Source organism: Crinia signifera, chromosome 4 (assembly GCF_055691185.1).
Source record: "Crinia signifera chromosome 4, ASM5569118v1, whole genome shotgun sequence".
NCBI classification, from domain to species: Eukaryota; Metazoa; Chordata; class Amphibia; order Anura; family Myobatrachidae; genus Crinia; species Crinia signifera.
Window position 1 is genome coordinate 44,581,370 of NC_139220.1, and position 12,894 is coordinate 44,594,263.

The window sequence follows — 12,894 nt, forward strand, 5'->3', positions numbered from 1 at the left end:
GGAAACCGCGATCGGGGGGGGGGGGAGCGGGGGTCCCCCAGAAACCGGGAGGGTTGCCCACCTTTGCGGGGGGCCGCGAGGGTGACCCGATTTTCGGGACCCTCCCGGCCATTCTAGGAGGGTAGGCAACCCTGGAATAAGGGATGTAAGGACTCTCTTGTGTCTCTAGAAGGAAGTTTTCCAGTGGTCATTTTCTTGTGGCAGTACTATGTCACATGGGATGGTGCTATGGGCAGCCAATCAGATACTTTCTGTTATCTTCTAGAACAGGCATGTCCAAACTGTGGCCCACCAGCTGTTGTGAAACTACAAGTTCCAGCATGCCTTGCCATTGTTTTAACATTCCCTAATAGCAAAACTGTGGCATGATGGGACTTGTAGTTTCACAACAGCTGGAGGGCCATAGTTTGGACATGCCTGTTCTAGAAGGTGCTAAAGAAGTAGATTCTGATTGGTTGCCCATAGCAACATCCCAAATGAAACAGAACTCCCATCTTAGTAAATTTCCCCCACTGCGAGATACAGGAGAGGGAAGAGGAAATGCATCCCATCCCATCCTCTCCCTATCCCAGAATACCCAGACATCCAGTGTATATGCATAATATTGTAATTCATCCAAAATGATGGGAATTATACCGATGTATCTTTGTAAAACAAGCCGATGCCTCATTTTTGCAGTGGGTAGCTTGTAACCCTCTCTCTGCTCTACCTGGCTGCTTTGGGTCAGTGAATGCAATACGCTTTGTTCCACTGAGAATCTCCTTGGCTGTAAATGACCTGTGTGCATTTCTGTTCGGTAAAAAATAGAAGGGATCTCTTCTAGGGATGGCCGTCGTTGCCAATGCCATCGATGGTTGACATCGATGGCAATTCGGCAACTGGCCATCGATAGTGCTAAACTATGCAATGGATGACCATCGATTATTTTTACATATCAATGGGTCACCCATTGTGTTTGATTGATTGGCCTGTGGGACAATCAAAACAGGGGGGTTGGGCTTCGCGGGTGTCGGGGGGCTGGGCTATGCTCTGTGTCCCGGCACTTTGAATCTTTTTTTAAAAAAACCATCGTTTTGCTGTTCCATCTGGTTCTCCCCCATCGAAGGCAAAAGTATTCGACATTGGCCATGAACCATCGATGATTTTGAATCATCGATAGTCTATGGCCATCCCTTCTGTCCTATTTTATAATAGGTGGTCTGATTAACAATCTCGCAACAAGCATATACAGTACATTGAGTGGGATTGAGAATATACTTGCAATTAAAAATTGTCCAAACTACAGTATATGCATTCAAACTAATCTCAGATTCAAGATGTCATAGGGCACAAGTTCTCAAACTCGGTCCCATGTTTTGCTGGTCTCCTCACACAATCAGGTGAAATAATTAGCTCCTCCTGTGTCAGTCAGTCATGAGTGCACCTGTAGGGTGACCTGGAAAACGTGCACTGTGTGGGGTCCTGAGAACCGAGTTTGAGAACCACTGTCATAGGGCAACAGTGGTTTGCACTGATGCCTCACAGAATAGGTGTCATTGGTTTGGTTATGACCAATACAAGTGTGTGGCATAAATGGACCCTGGTTCCGTGGAGATTTTAGAACATAAATTGATGAGAAGGGTTTGGAATATATAATCTCACAGTATGGTGCTAATGTATAAATAAATGATGATATTGTCACAACGTAGAACATGTTTTCAATTATCCTACAATGTTGGTTCACTCACTGAAGTAAAATCTTGCCTGTCTGTGTGTTTGTGTACACACTGCCATGTAGTGTTTACCTATATACAGATTTACTAGGTACACAGTGATCCCGATAAGAAATTTAACAAATCTATGCCCAGGAACAAAGGAGAGAGTAGCATGACCGGGTAACAAATGAGAAATCTGATACAGAAATAGCTGCATGTTGGTAATAGAGATTCCTATGACAGTGAGCACGTACAGTATGCTGTATTCCTGGACCGTGGGCAGAGGATGGGCGCAGTCTACACAATTAAGATGTTTGAATGGTAAGGTCCTGGTGTTGCAGCTGTTCTGTGCCATGCTAATGGAATGGGATCATTGGACAGACAAGCATTAGGTCGACATGACTGAAGGTCGACATGGGGTTAGGTTGACAGTCATTAGGACGACATGGGCAAGATCAACATGGGGGTTTTCACATTTTGTCCCGAATGTCGACACAGTCAACATGGACACCGAAACATAGCACCGTGTCCCTCGCCATGCTTCGGGCAAGGTGCCTCCATACGCTCGGCACACTATTTTATTCTCCCACCACGCCCCAGTGGATGGTAGGGCATGAAATAACGCCTGACGGCACCAAAAACAGTGAAAAACCCAATGTCGACATTTCTGCATGTCGACATTGAGTCATGTCGACCCAATTGTGTTGCCCTAATGCTTGGTGACCCAATGACCGTATCCCTGGCTAATAATTCTTCCCCCTGCTCCTGTGTGCTTTGTCCTAATTAAATTGGGATGCCACAAAGGAGACTCTCTGGTCTAGACAGGTCACCAGCTGTAACTAGAATCTGATTGGTTTCTAGAGTATGGGCAGCGTCTCCACAAAAATCAGGCCATTTCGTTCCCCTTTCACTGATGTCAAGGCACAGTGTTATGGAATATATATATATTCTATGTCAGCGAAGGTAAAATGCACCATGTGCCTGAGGATTACCTCATGCAAACCACTTTTTGTTACATATACTTGTGTATTTTTAATGTACGCTCTAATGTAAAATAGGGTCACCTCAGAATTCTGTCAAGTGTATAAAAACTTCTTGTGTACATGGCTTGAATTAATTTGCTAAATAAAATCCTGTGATTTAAGCATTTTTATTGGTTGTTGCCTGTGACCCCACCAGTGTCATTGTCAGCGATGAACTCTTTCTTCTGTCCTATATTTATTTATTACTAGGTTGACCCGTCACTGTCGACTGAGTGTATGTCGACCAGTCTTGGATGCCAACTAGTGACTGTCAACCTAGACCAGGGGTCTTCAACCTTTAAGACAGCGTGGGCCACCTAAAAAAATCCAGTGAAGCCCGAGGGCCACTATACTCTACTGCAGGATTTCGGACAGCCTCATAGAATCACAGCTCCCCTATAACGTCAGCACAGTCCTTCATAGATAGTTGGCACGGCCGCCCATACTCAGCACATAACCCCCCCCCCACACACACACACACACACATACCCAAATAGTTATCAGCAGCCAATTTGGGTTACAGTGCAAACAGTAAAATTTGTGCCCCCCCCCCATATATAATTTGATATTGAATAAATTGCACTCGCCGTAGGCGCACTCCCAAAAAGGGGTGTGGCCTAATTATAACGAGTGTGAACTAGCAGGAAAACAATTACCTGACACCTCTTTTATCGGTCGTTATCCTCACACGCTTAAGATGACTGAAGGCTGCACAGTGACATATAAACATGAAGGCCCACACAGTGACCTAGTACGCCTCACAGATCGAACCCAAACAATGAAAGGCTACTTAAATCAATATACACTGTTACACTGTTTATCCATAATACACATTACACATTATGCCACACACCGTGATGCCCATTACACATTAATCCACACAAAAATTATGCCCATTGCACATTATGCCCCACACTGATGCCCATTATGCCACAGACCATAATGCCAGCAGTACTCCTGCTTATACATATGATGCCCCAGCAGTGCCCCTCACCTAATGCCCCAGCAGTGCCCCTCACACACAATGCCCCAGCAGTGCCCCTCACACACATTGCCCCAGCAGTGCCCCTCACACACAATGCCCCAGCAGTGCCCCTCACACACAATGCCCAAGCAGTGCCCCTCACACACAATGCCCAAGCAGTGCCCCTCACACACAATGCCCCCAGTAATGCCCCACACACAATGCCCCCAGTAATGCCTGCAGCATTGCCAGGTCCCCTGCTCCCGCCAGCTGTACCTCCTCATCCTGCAGCTTTGCCGGGTCACCTGCTTCCACCATCCATGCCTCCTCCTGCAGTTTCGCCGGGTCCCCTCCGCCAGCTGTGCCTACTCCTCCTGCAGTTCCAGCACCGGGTCCCTTGCTCCCGCCAGCTGCGTCTCCTCCTCCCGCAGCTTCGCCGGGTCCCAACTCCCCAGCTCGTGGCCAGACGTGCCTCCTCCTCCCTCAGCCAAGCTGGATCCACTCCTCTGCCCTGCCTGCAGCCAATGGAAATCGGGTAGGCGGCACCCGGGGGGACTCCATTACACTGCCTCCCTCGGCAGCGTTTTCTTTTACTTAAAAAAAAAAATCCTGTGCATGGCGGGCTGGCGGGCAGGGGGCCACTGAGATCAGCTCCGCGGGCCACTCGTGGCCCGCGGGCCATGGGTTGAAGACCCCTGACCTAGACATTGTTGATCATCTATACCTTAACCATTATTTAAATGGCAATAAATAACCAGGCAAAGCCAACCAGGATTTGCCATGCTAAGCTGGCCATACATCTACAGATCGATTGTCAGATTGGGCTGATAGGAACTAAAACCTGGTAATATCTGAATGACAGTTTTTGGCAGTTTTCCAGCATTTCAAAGCAAATGGTCAACTGTCATTTGCTCTCATCCATTACCAGGATTTTGTTCCAACCAGCCCGATATGACAATCGATCTGTAGATGTATGGCCACCTTAACATGGCAAATCCTGGTTGGCTTTGCCCGGTTATTTATTGCCATTTAAATAAATTGCTTGCTGGTAATTACATTTCATCTTAATTCTCCACCCACCCCCCACTTTACCAGATTTTAAGCATTGCATCCCCCTGTGCTCTTGCTTGCTTTGTAACTAGATCAGCGGTTCACAAACTTTTTTTGAATCACGGCAACCTAGAATATTTTTCACAGCACCTCTAGGTGCAAAGTTTGTTACCGAAAATTTTTAATTAAATAAGTTGTGCTTATATGTACCACAAGCACCGATTTTTGCCCATTTCACTAACCATAAATAATTTCAATCGGTTGTGAAGGCGCTTCTGCAAGTGCTCCGAGGCAACCCAGGGAACCACTGAACACCGTTTCGGAACCTCTGACCTAGATGATAGATCCTGCAGGATAGCCTAAACCAGACAATGTTTATGTACAAAAAAAAACACCTGAATACGTCCAATTATACATATATACTAGTGATCATTTTGGTATGCGGTTGACCGCTATTGGTTGACACGAGGCTGACATGCATTAAGTTGACAGGAGTTTTTCACATTTTTTTCCCTCAAAATAAGGACTTGTTCATTCTTTACCATCCCAGTGCAGGGAATATAACAGTGTGCCAATCGCAGTATGGAGAGCCGATGCAGTACACTTATACGGTGTCGACCTAGACACCCCCAAGAAAAACCTTGTGTCAACCTTTTTACTCTGTCGACCTACTGCCTGTTGACCAACTGGTGTCTACCTATTGACTGTAAAACTTGATATAACGATCCATACCTGTACATTCTAGCACCCTGCATCTTTCAAAACCCGTGCAGTTTCTCATCCCTGAATGGGGTGTCACACTCTGCTGTGGTGCTTCTAGCACAATGTGGTCTGTATTTCAGCATTGATTTTTGCACCAGACTTGTACTTGAAGCACCCTAGAAGAGAGCGACGTAAATAAGCTGAATTGTTCCTGGACAACCCCTGCAGGCCACCCCTGCAAGCGTCCCATGCACAGTTTGGGAACCACTTATATATTTAACCGATGCTTGAATATTTAGTAACAGTTGCTGGAAGGCGTGTACTCATCAGTAAATTAGTCAGTGAAGGCTTGCCGCCGGTCCCTGGTTAATTAAGCAGATTATTTAGTAGGTAGGACAATACTTTAAATCATCTAATTAAGATGGCTTCATGATGAACCAGTTTTTACTAATTGTAGTAATTTTTGCATCTATTATTGATGTGAGGTTTGCTTCCTCTCATTCTATTTAATTTTAAGGCTAACGCTTTCCCTCATCTCTATGGGGTGAATTCAAGTGTATTGCATGCACATGACCTCTAGATAAGGTTGACGCATGAAATATGTCACCAGGCCTAAGTTTGAAAGGACTTGAAGGTCGACACAAGTATTAGGTCGACAATGGGAAGGTCAAAAGTCCGACATTAGGGTTTTTTTTACATTTTTTTTGTCCTAAATGTCGACGTAAGTTGACATTTTGTAATAATTATACTTTTTACTTCGAAGAAGAAGAAATATTTGGTTTTATTTATTATTTAATGTTGCAGGAGAGTACGTCCATGATAAATCGGGTCATCTTAATAATTTTTTTTAAATAAATATATATATGTAGGAAGGGTACTGATATAGCTTTCCTATGTTTCGAAGAAGCCTTTTGTTAGTTTATTTGGTACTTGTTTAGTTTCACGGCGGCCGATATATCAATTTTTTTGTTTTACCTGTTCATAACCCCACTATCCACTACGCATTGAGTTAATCTGATATAGTGTAGCGAGCCACCGAGCCCGAAGCGTGGCGAGGGGACGCACATTACTGCGCTCGCCACACTATATAAAATCAACTCCATGCGTTGTGGATAGTGGGTTTATGAACAGGTAAAAAAATCGCATTGGATCGGCTGATATCGCATCTGATATATCGGCCGCTGTGAAACTAAACAAGTACCGTTCTTTTTTTATATAATGTGGTTTCCAACCAGTCCATAAAAAAGATATGTTGTAGTTTTATTGTTAAACAGCCCTGGGGAAGGGGGATTGGGTTGATCCAGGATTTTAGGGTCCCCTTGCGAGCTGCCGCGCTTATTGCTATTACAAATTTTTTACATCCCTTGGTTATTCTATGGGATTCAGGTAGAATCCCAAATATTTCCCATTCCGTTGTGTAAGGGAGGTAAGGTTCACAAGGTGTGTAATAGTGAATAGTCTAATTTGATTCCAGAATCTGCGGCGCATGGGGCATGTCCAAAAGCAGTGGATTACATCTGCGTGCGGGGTAGAACATTTCTGGCACCCATCTGACCCAGACATGCCTGCTAGGAATTGACGGTTGGGCGAATTGTATGCTCGGTGGATAATATTAAGGAACATTTCTTAAGAACGTGCTGCTGGTAGACTTTTGCCAGAGGTTATATAAGAGTTCAGTAGTGTGGCGCATGTAAGTGTTGGAAAATTAGGTAACCATTGTGATATGCCCGATTTTAAGTTTGGAGTGGTCTATTTGGGGATTGAATATTCGGTAGTGAATAGAAATGGCAATTTTAGTAGGTGGAGAGGACCTCAACACCCCATCCAGAGTGTTCTATAGATCAGAGTCAGACAAGTACTTCAAGACTTTACTTACATAGTGTTGCATTTGGAGAAATGCTATTGGGAACTCTTTAAGGATAGGAAAGGATTGGCACGCTTTTGAGAATGTCATAGGTTTGTTGGTGGCATAATCTATGAGATTATTAATATCTTTAATACCTTCTCTTTGAAATAACGTAAAGGGATAGTTCACCTCCCCATGCTGGAAATTCTGGTTGCCCAGGAAGTTCAAGTATAAAGTTTTATGGGGATGTAGGGAACATTTTGTCTAAGGATATGCCATAGTTGATAGATCGACCATAATAAGGGATTGTCCTTATATTTTAGGGGTATCTCTGCTTCGAGGTCATGAAGAAATTAGATTGTTACCTCTCTCTAGGAAATTTGCCTCAAGGGCAGTGTTGGCATAAATTTCAGTATTGTGTAACCAGTCTCTTAGAAATCTGAACAGACTTGCCTGGTTATAAGCCCGTACGTTCGGGCACCCGACTCCTCCATTAAATTAGTGCTATTCTCGATTTTCTTTCCCTTCTATATGAAAGTTCTAAAGAGGGCATTTATTTTGTTAATACTGGAGTTGCTAAGTAGTACGGGGAGAGATTGTAGCATGTGTAACAGGACAGTGTGAGATGTTTCCAACGATCAAGGTCCTTTGTAATAGAATGAATTACCTCCTTCACATTACTGCTGTACAGTCTTGTAGGATTTTTTGTTAATCTGGTGCCTAGATAGGTAATAGAGCAGGGGTGGGGAACCTTTTTTTGTGCCAAGGGCCATTTGTATTGGGAAAAAAATCCTTCAGGGGCCATATGTAAAAATTTCTCTTTCAAATTCCCCTGCTGCAGCCGTCCCACACTCCGGCGGCTGCCGCTGAATAGGACTGACAGTCTTAGGCTGCTGTTGATTAAGAGGAATCTCTAACTACTAAACTCTCGCGAGAATTCCCCTGTACTTGACTCCCGGCAAAGCCGCCGGGCGGGTGGGAGGGCCACTCAGACCGCCTACGGCCCCTGAGCCTGAGGTTCCCCACCCCTGTAATAGAGGATCCAGCCCAATTAAAGGGCATTTGACTGCCCCATCTGGGACGTCTCAGGCCCTGTTTTAGATCGAGACCTCTCGATTTCTCGAAATTCACCCGGAATTCCGAGATGTCTCCAAATCTCTTAAGAAGTTCAAGGATGACACCTAAGGAGTCTTTTGGTTTATTTATATACAATAAGACGTCGTCTGTGAATGCCGATAATTTTATTTCCTTGTTTCCTATTTTAATCCCCTAAAAAACTGGAGTGGACTGTAACAGCCTAAACAGTGGGTTATTGACAAGTTGAAGAGGAGAGGAGATAGAGGGCATCCTTGTCTCGTGTCTCTCTGTATGAGTATAGGGGCTCCTCTCCTACCATTAATTAATAACGTCGTCATAGGTCGTGTATAGAAATATTTTATAAGAGTTATAAATTTAGTAGAGAAGTCTGAGTTCAAGTGTTTTATATAAATGGTCCCAGCACACTGTATCGAATGCTTTATGAGTGTCTAAACTCAAAAGCATGTTGTCAGATTGATCATCTTGGTAGGAGGCGACTGTGGCCACCACCACCATTCTGATTGCCTTTACAGAGTGGCGATCTCTAACGAAACCCAGCTGGTGCTGTGTTAGGACATCAGTGAGAAATGTTTGCAGCCTGTTGGCCATAACTTGGCAAAGATCTTGAAATCAGAGTTTAGAAGGGTGATTGGTCTATAAGATCCTACCAATAGAGGGTCTTTATCTGGTTTGGGGATCAAGGTAGTGAATGCTTGAGTGAAAGTTGGACACTTTGTAAAGTGTGTTGAAGTGTTCCAACCAGGTCAGAAGAAGGTCTGTTTTTAACATTTTATAATAAGTTCCAGTAAATCCATCTGGTCCAGGAACCTTGTTAGAATGTAATCCAGAGATCACATCCCTGATTTCTTCCTCAGTAATGTCCCCCTCCAGGAGGTCCCGTTGAGTTTGTGTTAGTTTTGGGAGATCTATAGAAGACCAGAGTTCCCGGTGGAGATAATCCCAAGGAGGAATAGGACTATATAGATCCGAGTAATAGTCATGAAAAGTGTGTAGAATATCAGATATAGAGGTTAAAGTTTGAGTGTTGGAATCATTACGTATTGCGTTTTATATAAGATCTACGCTTCCCAGGATTTTGACATGGTCGCTAGTAATTTACCCGTTTTGTTCCTCCACTAACGATAGTGTTTGTGTGTTGTGAAGTGTAGATTTTTTTTGAGCTTGGGCGGTTAAAGTGGCCAATCATTTTTTATCTTGGATGTAAGGTCATCTCAATTTAACAAGTAAAAATGTTTTTAAGGATTGTGTAACACCCTAACACAAGTCAATATTGGCTTTGTGTTTGAAAATGTTTAATGCCACCTTCTTTTCCCCAGCGTGTAGGTAGTATAACATTATTACGTATTAAGAACTGATTTTCTGATCACTTTAACATTGTGCTTTATTACCTCTTATTTCTGTCTCTAGGTTCACAAAGAATCTGTCGCCTGACAAGATTAACCTCAGCACCCTTAAAGGAGAAGGTCAGCTGACCAACTTGGAGCTCGATGAGGAGGTTCTTCAGAACATGTTGGACTTGCCCACCTGGCTGGCCATCAACAAGGTTTTCTGCAACAAAGCTGCTATTCGGGTGGGTACCCTAAAGCATCATTGGGGCAGATGTATTAACAAGAGATAAAAGCAAGGGTGATAAAGAGAGATAAATGTCCAGCCAATCACCTGCTAACTGCCATGTTACAGGCTGTGTTTGAAAAAAGTCAGTAAGGAGCTGATTGGCTGGACGTTTATTACCCTTGCAGTTATCTTTTGTTAGGGTTAATACATCTGCCCCATTATTCCTTTCAGGCCGCTGGCGTCTCAGGATGTCCCCTATAATGTTCTGTTGGAGATGTAACTTGCAGCTTTTTAGCATGTGCCCTTGACCTATATACTGTACAGTAAACGCAGACCTGTCAGTGTGCAGTCTCATGAATACTGATCATAATTGATGCAGTTTATGATAATGATTGGTTCCGCCCATAGAATACTGTAGGTGTCAGATGCATCTTACAAAGTAGAGTGTTAGCCTACCCCCCCCCCCCCACTCCCTCCATTACCACTATGAACTACCAAAAACACCCCAACACTACAATTTTTTTTTTGCATAATTGAAAAGCTCTGAAGAACAAAGCACAGCACAATCTTTTCCTTTCCTCTGAAACCTCAAAGGACGCTACTGACCGCATGCTGTTATGTCTGTACATCCAGATCCATGGGTTTTATGTATCAAGCAGTTTAAGGAATGGAGAAGTTGCCAATAGCAACCATTCATCTTCTCCCTATATGTACTTGATACAGGCAAGCTAGAAGCTGGTTCCTATGGGCCACTTCTAGATCATTTAGAATGTTTGATAAAGCTCCTGCTATGTGTGACTGTTAAAATAAAGAATGTGTCCCTATACTCTGCAGATACATTGCCTTCCCATTGCTGCCACAGGCCCCTTATGTCTGGCTTGCAGACCATATCGCTACTACAGTGCTGCCCGGAGCCTCCGGTGACACCCCAGGCATGCATCTTGCTGACTGTACAGCCGATTGGAGCATCCTAATGATTCGCCAGGAAGTGCTGCACTTTCTGGTGCTGGCGACCCAGCCCCCCTCTGCATGGGTCCCGACAGTCGGGATCCAGACAGTCAGGATCCCGACTGTTAAAACACCGATGGCCGGGTTTCCGTCGGCTGTTCTCCCTTGTGGGGGTCTACAACCCCCACCGTGCCCGCAGCGAGCCTGCAAGGGGCTTTGTTGTGCTGGCCATGCTGTCTGAGTCCGACCAGTCGGGATCCCGACGTCGGGCTAATGACTGTAGGGATCCCGACTGTCGGAACCCTATACCACACCCCTCTGCATTATGCACTCATGATGGGGCCGGCACAGGGTGCTCTGCCTCCCTGTTCTATCGCTACACTCACACACATGCATCAGGTATAAAAACTATTTCAGGCTTTTCAAATAACCTGTTGCAATTCCATATGAACCATGGCTATCAAAGAAACGGAGTAAAGGCCTATTCCACAGGTTCTCAAACTCCGTCCCCACACAGTGCATGTTTTGCAGGTCTTCTCACAGAATCACAAGTGAAATAATTAGCTCCACCTGTGGATCTTTTAAAATGTGTCAGTGAGTAATGAGTGCACCTGCTGAGTGACCTGGAAAACGTGAACACTGTGGGGTCCTGAGGACCGAGTTTGAGAACCCCTATCCTATTCAGTAACTGCCAATGGTTTGCTCATGTAGCCGTAATGAGGAAAAATACCATTTTAGAGCCCTTTACTGTATTTTGATTAGGCGTGGGGATAGATACAGGCATACTTATGGAAGCACACATGGACTTACTGATGTAAGGTGAGGGTGTAGCATGTTGGGAAGTAGGATAAAGTAGGCCTCTGTGCTTTATTGCACATTACTTATGTGCTGGCTGTTATTCTATAGGGACTAGTGGTCCTTGATTGCGCATGCTCTCAAATGCACATCCCCTCAGATGCTTTTGATGTATTGCAAGCAAACCCCTGATAAAGAATTATTATTGCTATACACTTGTATATTTTACTCTTACAATATGCATATATAGAAGCCATAAAGTGCAGTGACCCAATACGTCTCTTAGCCAGCAGACACCACGATATCCGTGTTGGCTAATGTGAGAGGTGGAAAAGGAGAATGGGACAAGAACGGTCTTCTCTATATGTAATTCTGTGATTCAGTCACTTACATCTGCTCCCAATACTGTAGCTTATGTAATAAATAAATGTGTGTGTGTATGTATGTAAGGGCCGTAATGAATATTTTTGTCACCAGAGCAAGGAAGTAATTTGGTGCGCCCCTCCCCCTGTCAGAAGCGGCACAGGTCCTGCCCCGAGCTGAGCAGGTGCACACTATACCCACACCATGATTCCTCTGTTATATCCCTAGCTGTCTCCTTTATGTCAGGGTGCGTTCTGTCCCCTCTCTCCCTTTGTGTGATATCACATGCAGGACATTTCAGATGCGCGAGCCCCTGGAGCCGGCACTCGGCAGTCTGTCGGCTATTGGTCAACAGATTCGTGCTTGGAGCCTGCAGATTGTGCTCTAGTGGAACCGGTCTCCCTAGCCGCCTCCTCATTCCGTGCTCGGGTCATGTGTCCCCCTAACCACCACCCCCTCTCAGTTGTGACCCTGAATATATAAATTGTATACAGATCCTACAGGTCTTTACTAAATTGTCTAAAAAAAATAAAAAATAAAGGAGTTTCTAAAAGCAACCATTAAACTTTTAGCTATACTTTTGTTGTGCAGTCTAGAACATGAATCTGATTGGTTAGTACGGTGTAGGCAACACTCCTGTTTGATTTAATTGATTAATCGGGATGCAGTTAGAGTCCCGGCAGTCAAAATCCCGACAACGGAATCCCGACACTTTGTCCCTCCTATGGGTGTACACAACACCCATAGGGGGGAGGGAATAAATTAGTGTGCCGAGCGTAGCAAGCCGCAAGAGGGGGGCTATCCACGTCCTTGTCGGGATTCCGGTGTCAGGATTTTGACTGCCGGGATTCCTACCGC

The 12,894-nt window shown here is 44.6% G+C and overlaps 1 protein-coding gene across 2 annotated transcripts in view; it reads left to right on the top strand.

The window, feature by feature from the left end:
• Positions 1-12,894, top strand: part of BLTP3B (bridge-like lipid transfer protein family member 3B) — a 108,652-nt gene that overhangs the window by 25,625 nt on the left and 70,133 nt on the right. For both annotated transcript variants that reach the window (XM_083181682.1, XM_083181681.1), the window contains exon 2: positions 9,784-9,946. In XM_083181682.1, coding sequence (XP_083037808.1) covers positions 9,784-9,946 — 163 coding nt within the window. The remainder of the gene's footprint in view (positions 1-9,783; positions 9,947-12,894) is intronic.